This window comes from Ooceraea biroi, chromosome 7 (assembly GCF_003672135.1).
Source record: "Ooceraea biroi isolate clonal line C1 chromosome 7, Obir_v5.4, whole genome shotgun sequence".
NCBI lineage: Eukaryota > Metazoa > Arthropoda > Insecta > Hymenoptera > Formicidae > Ooceraea > Ooceraea biroi.
In genome coordinates, this window is record NC_039512.1 from 6,576,552 (window position 1) to 6,590,544 (window position 13,993).

The 13,993-nt window shown below is 37.2% G+C and overlaps 1 protein-coding gene across 1 annotated transcript in view; it reads left to right on the forward strand.

Moving 5' to 3' along the window:
• Window positions 1–13,993, forward strand: part of LOC105282087 (diacylglycerol O-acyltransferase 1) — an 86,210-nt gene that overhangs the window by 11,191 nt on the left and 61,026 nt on the right. The window contains exons 2-3 of the mRNA XM_011343801.3: window positions 3,032–3,160; window positions 9,587–9,681. Of these exons, the coding sequence (XP_011342103.1) occupies window positions 3,032–3,160; window positions 9,587–9,681 (224 nt within the window). The remainder of the gene's footprint in view (window positions 1–3,031; window positions 3,161–9,586; window positions 9,682–13,993) is intronic.

Below are 13,993 nucleotides of genomic sequence, written 5' to 3' on the forward strand. Positions count from 1 at the left end.
CGGGTGACAAAAGTCGAAAGGTCGCGAATGCGGTCGTATCTCATATTTCCTGTAAAGACTCCGGACACGACACTTCGGACATATCCAGTACACCGCCGTTCTCATGCATATGAAATTTCCAAGCGACACGTCTGCGCCCTGTTCACCATGCTGCCCCAATATCAGAAGCGCGAGAGATAGCTCTTCGTGCGCAAACCACCGTTTCTATCGCAGCTCTATTAATTATCGCGATCTGCCATAAATTCTGAGTAATAGTTACGACGCGTAGGTCGGGAGGGTTTATTAGGGGAGCCGTTGTGCGGGAGGACGCGTGACGATGCTACTGAATACACGCAGAAACCGCGCTGCTGAGGGTAGCTGCGGGTAATTACGGGCGAGGGGGGGGGGCGATATATAGCGTTCGCTTGTTACATTTTGTACGCAAAACCAACAGAATTCTTCGTTAAACAAACTGCCGTCAAAATACAAAAAAGAGTCATCGACGCTATAAAGTCGTCATTGCGAAAATTTGTAATATTAACAGCTAAAACGTTCACGCTCTCCTGTTTGAATAATTGCAGATTAAAATAATAAAACCCAATATTGTATATACTGGAATAACTTATAGCATTTTAAATTAAAGTCAGAATTTATGTTTGGATTTAATGAGATTCTAAATGATGATTTGCGTTTCCCTATATTGTTTCTCGAGGTATTCATGCGATTTCAAAGTTAAATTGTAATTCTTTCCAGGAACTAAAGTTAATTTCATGGTTTTTCGATCGGGAGCCTCTAATCCTTTCAAGTATCAAGAAGACACAGTCTCAAGGATACATCTTATCACCGAGGTTCCGGGTTTCTGTTAAAATCTTTCATGTAAATACTTCAGACGAGAGGCTCTTCCATAAAAGTAGCATAGGAAGCTTTTTGAGACTTATCTCGGTGACGGTATAATACTAGTGATCACGAAATAAAAGGTATTCGAAAAGTCGGCAAAATCGAATTGCTTCATGTGAGATTTATCATCCAACCGCGAATATATTACAGCGTTAAATGTGTATTCTATAATTGATACAAAATTTAATTCTAAAGAAACAATAAATGGATAATTATTGTAATAGACTTATTTATAGACGCATGTTAGAGCGGTTGCTTAAGACAATGGCTTCCTGTATCTCTAAATACTCTACTTAGAAGCCTTACGAGACTCATCGTGGATCATAATACGAGCTGTTAACAGCATCGTAGATGCTACTAAAAGTAGACCTTTATAATCTCGTTGACAGCAGTATACTTTTTCAGTTTAGCAAATGTGATATCGCAGGAAAATAAAATAATATCGCGACGTGATAAGATTATTGAACAAGTAATTCGGAATAAAAGGAGCAGGCAAAAGTTTCGCTTTATGATCATCACTCCTTTGTTCCACGGTACGCAATCGCCTCGGCATGGTATCGTATAAGATCCTTTTAGTACGTGCTCTTTCCGCGTCGTCATGTACATCCAATAAGCACTTTAGATATCAGAGATTCCGTATGGTGCGCCGCTTCTTCTCCCTCTCTCTCACCCTTTCTCTCTCTCGCGTGACTGACAAGTGTGCATCGCCGACAATGCTCTGCGCATGAAATCTGAATGGTGTCTATGGCGCACGGTGGAGGGTCGTAACACAAAACCCTCTTGTCTCTGGTGTTTCTAGGGTGGATTATACACCGGATGCGTCTCCGTAATCGGCTACCGCGTTGCGCGCCTGTCATTCTTCCGCTTGGTTGCGCTTGCGATGGGAACTGAGGAGAATTATCGTACAAACTTTTCGAAGGGGTTTTGTCTTGCGACACAAAACATTCGAGTGCCTCTCGTATCTTCGATCGATAAGGCGCACTCCCGATTCGTGATAACGGTTGGCTGTGTAGGGAACGGAGCGCGTTACAGCTGTGCCAAGAGTTAACAAAAAAATAAATGAATTAATTATGGAACAGGGGAGGAGATACTTGCTAAAGTTGTTACCTGCTGGAACAAATTACACGATGAGGTTGTTGTTTATTTGCCGAAAACTTTGATGCACAAAATTTAATTAATTTTTAAGGAACAAGTTCCTGGACTTCTTTATCAGTCCATTTTTCTTTTTGGTAGTCTAACGTTTCTGCTTTCAACGCGCAAGGGCGCACAATTATTTTATAATAATGGCGCGTCGAAGTTTCTGAAAAAAGTGCGCTGCACTCGAAAGCGGGTTCAGGATAAGTGCTACGAGAGTGAAACACGCATTCCATGTATCTTCGTAAGTCCGGGATGCATTGTTATTACTGTCCACCTTGCTACCCCAGCGAAGCGTGGTCTAAACGGAATTTGTGATGTCCTGAATGCCCGTTGGATGCAAAGCAACGTTCACTGAGGGCACAAAGTGAAAGGGTCGCGCACGGACAGCAATAATCTAGCTACGATCGTCCGTTATAAACTACAGTTTGCTACTAGACTCGCAGGAAACGCAAGAATTGCGGATCCCACGAGTGTCTCTGAGACAAATCTGCTTGCTTGAGCGTCCGTCACATAACGAGCATTTTTTATTGCAATAAAAATGATTCATACCATTTACCGCGTCGTCACGTGTGAACTATACGTCAGCCCGTAAATTGATATAAGGACATGTATAACCGTACGAGATATGAAAGCCCCTTTATTGCCCCATTCTCATCCCTATGACGTTCCTACGTCTTTCTTCATACTGCTCGCACACAAGGAGCATTTTGCTAGTATGGCGCCAGAATGAGAATATTCTCCTTAATACCTTCTTCCCCTTCAGTGACTCGGCGCACTGTCTATTATCGAATATCCGTAGGTATAATAACTCCCGAGTTCACTATTCATAAAGAGATCGTAAAAAGGCGAATGCGTAATATATTTAAACACGAAAAAATATTTCTTACTATATTATAAATATAACATAACGCGTTTTATTTAAATATGTGGATTTATATGTTGGTGAATTATCGGCGAGATGGTCGTAATTATGAATGAGCAGAAATGGATTCTTCAAATTCTTTTATTTCTTTTGCAGATGTCATCGTCCGAGAGATAGCCTCTTTTCGTGGAGCTCCGGCTTCGATAATTTCACAGGATTCGTCAACTGGGGCTTCCTACTGCTAGGTATTGGTGGTATCCGGTTACTTCTGGAAAATTTTATAAAGTAAGTACCTCGAATTATCGATTACGCCTTCTTATTTAACAGATACGACAAATTTCGTCAATGAATATCGTCCGTAGTAGATTATCAATAAATATTGCAAGTAATAATACTACTGAAACAACAAAAATTATGCTAATATTTTAAACAAAGTTTTTACATTGTAGTTCACTTGCATAATTATTTAATGACTAATAATAATTTTTCTATCAAATTAAATAAGATATTATATAAGAGATTATAAATCGAAAAATTTTCTCGTCATTAACAAGATGTCGAGCTTTTCTGAATACATTCCATGGAATGTTTTACCAATCTTCGAGAAGATACCTCAATAGAAAGTCTTCGATCATTCGGATCAAAATGGTACGTTTCGAGAAAAAAGACACGAAAGGGGAACTAAACGCTGGACGATCGTGTTAGATCCACCGACTCTAATAACACCGTAAAAAAGAGGAAGTTCTGACAAGCAATAGCTCCATCAAGAAGTTGTTACTGGCTCATCGGAGTTAGAAGAGGGTGCCTCTGCATGGGGTGGCGACCAATGGGAATCCGATAGGGGAACAAAAGGCGATCAGAAGCGCCTCCAGCGGTTTGATGGATGCGCTGCCGTGGCGATTGACGGCGTACAACAAAAAGAATCGATTGCCGGCGAGCTGACAAAATTGAGTTTGTAACTGTAACTGCTGCAGAGCGCGATTATCTGCTCTTCTTCGCGGGGATGGTTACAGATCGATCGTGTAAGTGGATGTTATTTGGAGCCTGTCGACGAGCGTTGTTGGGACAGTGTGACAGGTTGTCAACCGGTAAGGTTGCATGATCTGTTTTGATGCGCTCGTATTTCATCGAGAGCATGCTGCAGGTGAAAACAAATTTGATATCTTTGAAAACTAAGCAGTATCATTGTTGCGATACTGCGTAACATGTGAAGCTGGATCATAGAGAGTAATGAGGAAGACAATAAAAAAAGAAATGAGTTGCATAGAAGATCAAACTGAATAATTCATCATTTGGATAATATCTCATTTACAAAGGAATTAAAGAGAATTACAACAGCTAAATGTGAATTTGAATGAAAGCTTGAATTTCATAAGTTGTTGTTGCATATGTATGTCGATACTGAAAGAAATAATCTTATCACAATGATAATTTATCTCTCGAGATACTTTTAAAAATTGATATGCCTTTTAGTCTGAATTATTCTGAATTAGTCTGAATTGACTTCTCGAATTGCCGATCGATATTTTACGATATATTACCATTGAAAGAAAGAAATGGGAGAGTGCGAGTAACAGCAAATTAATTTATGGATTGCAGAATGGAACAGAACTGATCGTTCCTAGCCTTTTCAAATGAAATTAATCATCATTTATAATGATAGTAATGAATCCAATTTTAATGTTCAAATATATAATTTAAGTTTAAAGAATTTTTTAATTTTATCAAATGGTATTGCAAAAAATATGGATGTAGAAAATTTGTTTAAAAAAAATTCTAAGATGGCGTTTAATTTAAATAAAATATCAAATGAAAATTAATTCACTCTTATAATTCTTTGTGCAAACAGTAATCAGCTTGCGATCGTCTGAACAAGAACGTGTTATCACATAACTAATTATTCTCTTTCACATATTGACGTTCTTGTTAGTCGCGTGACGCTTCCTCCTTGCAGGATATCATTCTCGTGGGAGTAAGTTAGCTGTCTTCTTCTTCTGAGAGTGAGAAAGGAGTGTAAGCGTTGCCCATGAATAATTTCAACGAGATTTTTATCGCCGTTGTAAACTCTCGGCCTCGCGTCCGGCCGCTCCCGAGGGCGCGTAACAGAAATTTATCACACTCGTTAAGCGCGGAAAAACTTTCGAGGGAACTTTTGCGACGTAATTGCTTGAGGTAGCCTCGACACGCTTCGTACGAACTTGAAACAAGCGCAGCTGCGAGCAGCCGACGATATCATAAGCGATTCCGTTTGAGATCGGAATACACTCTGAAATCCTTCTGCAAGATCGATGTCTAAAAGGATTGTGGCTTTCGATTGATGTTTTTAATTTTCTATTTGATCAGATCAGATCTCTATTTGACATTCCAGATATTTGTAAAAGATTACAGAACGAGCAATACATTTGAAGATATTATGTTTATATATCCCGAGTATTTTAAATAAAAGTTTCTTCAAAATATATTGTTTTAATAAATTTAGCGATCAACGTTAATCTTCGTTAGATTAATCTTCAATTGTCGAGTTTATATGAAAAACAAGAGTTTGGATTCATAATTTACACAGATATTTTTTAGCAGTAGCAGATTATCGAAACATTTGCAATCAGTATAGATATAATGTTTCTTTGTATGATGTAATACTCAATCGGCCAGATAATTTCTCGTACGATCACGTCACCACTTAATTAGTTTATCGACGTTTCCGATTGAGTACTTTGGAAGAATCGTAACCATTTAATGCGGCCGCGTTTCTGACAGATTCGTTCTAGTCGGTAAAAAATCCTTTCCAGACTTGATTCGCGAAGAACGAGAACAAGCGGTGGCCGAATCGTGAGGATGTCGATGTGATTCCGCTGCGATCGAAATTAATCGACAAAGACAGAAGGAGAACGATGGGTGGATTGGTGACTGAAAAAAACGCGTTGGTAAGAAGCGCGGATGGACGTTCCTCGGCGAAGTGAAAAAAGGCAGCGAGAACTCAATTAATCGAACTCCCGGCGAAAGACTCCCTCGCTATCGATAAAAGTCCGCGAGGGTGGGTAAAGAGGGCTGCTGAAGTTTCTTCTTCCTTGTCTTTCGTATCCATCTGGATTGCTCGTGAAACTTTTTCAGAGATCCGCCACACAGTCATAATTTATGCATTCAGAATTACTCAGACACGAATGAGCGTTCATTTCATGGTTCGGTTTCGCCGACTACCTGAAATTATTTTTGGTCCATTTGTGGTAGCTATACGATTTCTTTTTTTAATACGTTTCCACTATAAATGTTGAATCTCTCGATATTCAGGAAATCTGTTGCTTTAAATGCGATTGTGAACGACTTGACAAGTAAAAACATGTGGAACATTTTCTCCGTATAGATTCATAGAAGAAACTATATTTATACATAATATATTATATTTACTAATTAATTATAGATACGACGAATTTAAACAAATCTTTACGTATATTAATGCATAAAAATTTTACGCGTATTTCTTTATTCATCAATTTTCCAAAGTACTAAAAATAGAGGATAACATCGTTAATCTCTGCTTTGTCGAGACGATGATGCAACAACACATTGGAAAAATGTTGGACATTGATATTGTCTTATTCGTTGTACGTTTGCCTGAATGCGACATCGTCACAACGACAACTATTTCCGTTTGTTCCATTTTATCATCGATTTTCGCAAAGGCTCGCGCGTTATGTCTAAACATAAAACTCGCTCATCCGGATTATGAGAATATTTCAATATTACTGCACAAAACGAAGAGCACTATCTCTGTAAATCTAATAATTTGTAATATTTCTGTCTAGCATATTAATATTAACAATTTGAGTATATTACCTTTATTACATTTTCTGAAATAGAAACTCAGTAGAATAAAATAGAAAAATAGAATAATACTTATACATCAGTTTATATAAAAATAAAAGAATTATAAATAAAAAATAACAAAATAATCGATTTATAAAAGTGATAAAATAGATTTATTAAAAATGTTTAAAGTTTAACGTTTTTAGAATTCTTCAAAATATATATGCGGAATACTATCATCTTAAGTATATAATAGAATAAAGATAATCTCATGCGTAAATAAAGTAATCTTGGGATCATTAATAAACTGCTGCGTGTATTTTATTCAGATAAATATCAAAGTAAATTAACCACAGCCCCTTCAATTTTCCCTGAGAACAATCCATTTCGTCTCGTCGAGCCAATTCGACGCTTGAAACAAGCCTTCAGGCCTTCCCATTAATTTTGGAGAAGAATAATCATCCTCTGCGTTCTTTGCAATCGTATAGAAGCGAGGAAACGCGCGTTTTATTAATATTTAATGCGAATCGTTACACATTTTCATCCAGGCGCGTCCCATATTGGCGCCATAACTCTTCCAATCTAGACTTCCGCGCGCTCTCGCTCGCGCCAATAGTCACCCCTGGGTCCTGACAATCCCTCTCGCCACGTTCGACGTGAAATTGGGGATTTTATCGTGACGCTGTATTAACGAACTCCAGCGGGCGAGGAACGAGCGTGGATTTAACGGGCGCTCTCGGATCAAGACGGCTATTCCCGTCGGGAAAGAAATTTAATATCGTTTCTGCTCACGCCTCGCAGCGATGAGTTTCGATAAGTGCCACATCCCCTTAACTTTCGAGTACTCGAAAAATGTTTTATGAGACTCGTCCACCCTGTGTACACGCGTATCAATACCGGATAGGTTCAATCATCGACGACGTTGAACGATTGTATCCTTTCTCATCGGACGGATATCTTCTCGTTTCTCTAAAATGAATATTTAAGCACGCGAATGGATTATCGAATGACATTTCCTTCGCGCTGGTTCCAGCAATTTTATTATTTATCGCGTTGAAATGTGACAAAGAATCTATTATTTGTCTAAAATCTTTTTAAGTTTTATTATTTTAATATTGCTTTTTTATTTTGTAAAATTTGGTAGATTTTGGTTTTTGTTTAACATTACATTTATATTACGATTCATTTATTTATTCTGGCTGTGTATAAAGCTACAAGCTTTAGCTGTCCTGAATATCGCGATACTAAAGTTGGAGTTTGCATTATTGATGTGTGTATTCGATATGCAAGGATACTTTCGTAAATTATCATTGTTTAGCGTCACACGTTGCATGTTACAATACATATGAATTAATTATGAACGAGAGTCGTATTTTTTTCACGCTCTTGTCCACTTACAGTAAATTACGCCGACGTGATTGATTGCGTTTTTACAGAGAACTAGGTCAGTGATTGCATATTGATAAATATTATTTCTATATTACAAAACCGTATTCACACTTTGAATACTTTAATTTTTCGAACCATAAATTTTGTTTATCATCGTTAGTGAATATGACTCGAAGCCATTAGTACATGTCATATTTTTTCGGCCACTACTATCTGCTTCGTGTGTCTCGCGAGAAAATAATGTTCTCGATGGCTTAGATTGATACCATCACAAATTGCGTTTTCACAAGCTAATATAACGATAAGATATATAAAATATATTTCTATAGATGTGATAGCGATCACACAGTTCGTTCAATATATGTATAAATATAGTTAATTAGAATAAATTGGAATATATATACAATATATTTGTTTTCTCATATTATTAAAAATTATCTTTAGTCATAGTGTGTAATTTCAAAAGATTTTATTGCGTCGATATTACATATAAAACCTCTTTATTTTACTATTATTTGCGTAATCAACTTATTTTCTTTATATCATTATGGGCAAATATATTTTAATCGATTATCATAGTTTAGTGCGGTCCATTTGTTTGTTAAGTTTAGCAGACGTATCCTGTTTCTGCATATCTCTATTTGATTTACGTATAGTTAATATATATATGATTCGTGTGCGCACAGAAAGTACCATTATGCAAAATTGCCAATAAATAATCTGACACAATTTAGTCGGCAGGCATCGTTTATAATATTTTCCGACGTGCACCATCTAAATAAATCACAGATTCAAATCAAGATCGTAGTCAATCATGGAACGGACGTTTTCTACATTTCCATCGAAACGAGACCTTCCAAGGAAATCGTTTTATTTTCCCAGCATGGGTTTTCCCTTTGCGTGGCGCGATGCGACGGTTATTATTTATCTTAAGAACAAAGAAAACTGGCGAACCTACCTCCTTTATTTTATCCCTTATTTTTTTCCGACCATCTTAGTACGAAAGATCGTACCAGCGACTGGCCGTAATGATGAAGCATTTGTTTCTTGGTTCGTGTCGCGCTTAATATACCAGCGATGAAAAAGCAAAGATCATAATGGAAAACGTGCTGGTTTTTATCTTACATCTATTCTTTTTTCGTGATATTTTGTTTATGATGTAATAAAGCATATTTTGTTAATATATAAATACGTTTATCAAATTTTATTCCTTGTATGTCTTTAGTTACTTATAATTTATTTATAGTAATAATAATGTCATTTATACCCCTCTCCATCATATTTGTATTACTATAATTAATATTATCCTGCTTTTATTACCGTTACTAGTTTATGTTAATATAAACCACAATAATATTATTTAATTGCAAGTTATTGCAGTTGTGCAAATAATTTTCGTCTGTGAATATATTTAATTGCAAGTTATTATAATTATTAAGTAAGTAATTTTCGCCTGTAAATAGCCATTTAGTATCTAAAATTTACCACAAAAATACCTCTTTCTATTTCACATTGCAGATATGGAATCAGAGTGGATCCGCGGCAATGGTTCATGTTCCTCAGCGGTAAGAGCGATGGTGGCGAAGAATACCCCTCATTGTTACTGATATGCTGTAAGTGAAACTGCCGATATGTCATTTTACATTCGTTCAAGGAAAACGGAGCTGTCAATGTTCGTGGCCCCGATTACAAAGTGATTGACATTTATTGTAAGAACCACTCGATTGCGTCGCTTCATCGATATCAACGGAAGTATGTCAGTCGGAAAATTACTGATAACATTTCTTACTATTTGAAAACTTAATGACATAATTTCCTTCTAACGAGATATTTTCTATATTTTATCATCTATGCGAAATATTTCGATATTGCTGGAAATTATTTATTGAGTTTAATAGATTTATATTAACAATATGATTTCAAGAAGTTGATTTTATCAAGCTATGAAAGAATGATACAATGAGAAGGAAACGTTTAAATTATACGCGATATAAATTTCTTCGAAACTTATAATTTTCAGAATTGGATATCTGTTTTTATGTTTTAAAAATGTAGTATTACTAAAATATCGAAGTTTTTAAGTATATGAAGAACAATCTCCGTTAAGCACTTAAACGACAAAAGCGGCTGACTCACAATCGCTTTCCGCTAACTAAAACTATGAAATCGAGCTACAGTTGGTGAGAGAGAAGGAGAGCTACAGTTCGGACTCTAAATTTCGCTTTATTGTCGAGGGCTTCCACGGTCGGTCCACATTGATTCTCTGGTATCCGCGATAATTCAATTTCACCGTTTCCCAGGCGCCATGTTTTTTTTGTTCAACCTGTGTGGGCACCAGACGTACTTTTCAGCGTAGCGATAACGGTCCGCGGACGTAATGACACACACGATTTCGTTCCTGTAGATAATAGATAAAAGAGAAGGCAATAGCACGTTCCATTGAAAAAAGAGGGAAACGATGAATACCCCAAGAAATCAAAGTTTTTTACCTCTTTTTGACAGTCGTCGCTGATAGCGACCCACTCGCTACAGGAGTATAGAAATTAATAAAAAAGGAACCAAGGGTGAGAAGGCTAAGAGGGTGGATTTGGTGGAATGAAGTGAAGAGCGCACGGGGTGGCGCTGATACGAGTTGGGGAGGAAAATGAAGGTTCACGTCCGCCTGGCAATCCAGCTTTTGTTTCAGTTATCTCGTTATAGCGCGCGCATTACAAAATTGCAAAAAGATGGAAGTTTGGCGAAGTAATTTGTCTTTTTCTGCAATGCATTGAATTTCCGAATATTCTCTGGCTGTTGTTTATTTAAACGCAGCGTCAGACTATTTTTATTGTTTATTACGCGGTATATCTGCATATTATAGGTCTACAAAACTGGGATATTCTATCTATGACGAATTTTTTCTTAATTTATAACCCGTTACCTGATATAACTATTGCTTGAATTACCATTTTATTTCAAGGATAATAGTGCTCGTACTTCCTATTTTGCTGAATGTTAGGAAGCAATTTTTGTTTAATTAAGGTAATTGAATTAACAGTCTAAAAAGAACGGTACGATGTACAGGAACTGAGACATTTATTCCACGAGGACTATTCTGGTAGTATTCAAACTCATTAGAGTGTGTATGTGCGTGTGTGTGTGTGTGTGATGTACGCTTTTAACTAAACTTTTTGTTAAAACGGGATTCAACAGAATTCAACGAGTCTCCCATGTGGCATAAATATCAAGGTATTGTACCTTTAAATAGCGAACATATTCCTCGTGTTTTGTCTCTTTAATACCGCGCAGTGCGCTCGCTTGTTGCATTTTCACACACGAGAGGTTGCAACATCATAACTTACATATGTGATGTCGTATGCATGTGTGTCGCGTATGGGAGTAAGTACGGTATGCTGCACACGCGATGATTGCAGATCAGGGATTGCAAGACTGAAAAATTTTGGAAAGCTTCGAAACGTTAATAATGCGGATGCGAATTTTTGCCTTTGTCAATTGGAAGCTTGGTACCTTTAAATAGACCAAAAGGTATTTCACGAATCAACTTTTACAATTTATATCTGATGGATATGTAAAATCGTTGCAGTACTCGAAAAATAAAACACATGATTTTTATATCTATCTATTTTTACGGTGTAGGGATAAAATATCTACTGCCTCCCTCTCTCTCTTTCTCTCTTTCTTTCTCTCTCTCTCGATTCTCCGATCCTCTTTTAAAAGCGTTATTAGAATCGATTTTATTTGGAGGGATTACTTTTGCCTCTTGATGCCTTCTAAAAGAGACTTTTATATAACCAATTTCCACGCAGTTATTTTCCTAACGGTTTCAATCCCCGGTGCAGATTGAACGCGGGAGGCTCACGTCGAGCAGGGCGCCATGGAGGATTGCATCTTTTACACATAAGGGAAGGTAATGCTCATGGGAAACTACGGCTAATAGCTCGCGTATTTTAGAATCTGCACAGTGTGCCGTGCTCCTTCCAACGGGATGCTAAACTCGTTTTCTTTTTACAACCAACCCTCGGTCCTCTTTTTGCTTGCGCCTACAACGTCCCCCGGGAGGCGAGCAGGTTGTTTCGTTCCTCGTATCTTGCGCGACCCCTCGCATAATAATTTTTATGACGAGATGGCCGAAATTGCTTTTTAAACGTGAAATCTCTTGCGGCGGCAGTTTTGTGATAAGAATAATAATTATATGGCGAAGTAGACATCTGATAGACATTCGCCGAATTATACTGCTAGAAATCACACTGAGAAACGACGTATCTTTATCTTATTTTTATAGCATTGAATGATTTAACTGATGTCCTTTGGCATAATAGTTGAAACTTTTCTTTGTGTTCGCATGTTATGAATTCATTTAAATAACGATGCATCGGGTACACTGTTCTGGCGAATATCGATAAATAGATACGAAAAATATAGAATTCTCACGCGCGGAGAATGTTTTATATTTTTTGTTTAGTATTTATAGATTATTTATATAGAACATATTGTACTGAATATATTATACTGTTGGATAAGTACATATTATATTTTATCCTTAAACATTTTTTAATATTATATGTAGTATTATAATTTTTTATATTTACATTATATTTGATATATCATATAATATAAAAATAAAAATATTATATCGTTGCTTGCTATCAGTATCAATAATCTATCAGATAATTATCAGATTCTTTATACCATGTTTCGGTTTTAGTAGTATAAGTTACTGAAAATTTTATTCATTGCATTATCCATAACTAAATTTTTTATTGATTATGTAAAAATAAATTTTGACCACCTTATTAATCTAATTTTGTCCCAATTTCATGTAAAAGTTAAATCATTCGTATTTGCTTCAGATAATAATACGCCGCTTCAAAATAACCTTGCGTAATGAGTTCAGGAATACCGGGAAAAATATCGGATAAATACCGACTGGCGTCTCGCTTTTCGAGTTTCCGCGTTCAGAGTTTCCACGGCAGCGAAATGGACCTTCCCATGTATGTGCAGCATGCGTCCATTCGGCGGTTTGCCGGAAGTTCCGAGACGAGAAGTTCCCGGAAGGTAACTTTAAGTTAACTCAATGCTCGTGGCCTTCGATTCGCATAACGAGTTCGGGGCTAAATGTGAAGGGGTATACCAGCCACCATCAACCAGGCAACCGCCATGATACAAGCGAGAGGGTTTGTTCTCATAACGCCAGGAACATTGTTTGCACCCCGCCGCGGCGTATCTTACTCCCTGTTGGCCGAGTGTTAAGGCCGATCCTAGCGAGATTTGCATGCCATGTCTGTGGATTTCGTCGCGGCATGCCGAGTGTCAGAAACAACCACGTCGCGGTTAGGCAATTAACGACGTCCGCTGTCGATCCTCCTATTCCATTTGTTGTAACAACGCTCCATGAAAAAAATTCTACTGCCGTATATAGGTGTAATAGTAGAACACGTGGTTCGAAAAAGTTTGTTTTACGTAACTCATTATCATCTTGAGTCACGATTACATGTAATACACAATATTTTTTATGCATTTGCACAAAATATTTCGTTAAAATGTCGTTGAACTATTGTTTAACTTTAAATATAGTATATTAGTAGTACTTAATGCATTTGTAAAATGCAATAATTTTGATTAGTGCTATCTTTTTGGTTTCCTCCCAGCGCAATTGACTTACATCAATTCGCAGACGGCTTTACGCGGATTCGCATTAATCTTAATTCTCAGAACAATTATCACTTTCTCTTCATCTCTCATCCGACTTGTTATCAAGATTACTACGAGGTTCCGCGCGAGGTGAAATTTCAAAAGGATTGCCGCAGTTAAGGCAGACGTACAGTCCTGTTGCCGGTCCGTGTGAGGGAATTTGTGCGATAGGGATCGCGTTAATCTCAAAAAGCGAACTTCCGCGCCAGGTTTTCACGCGGGACGTGACGGTAT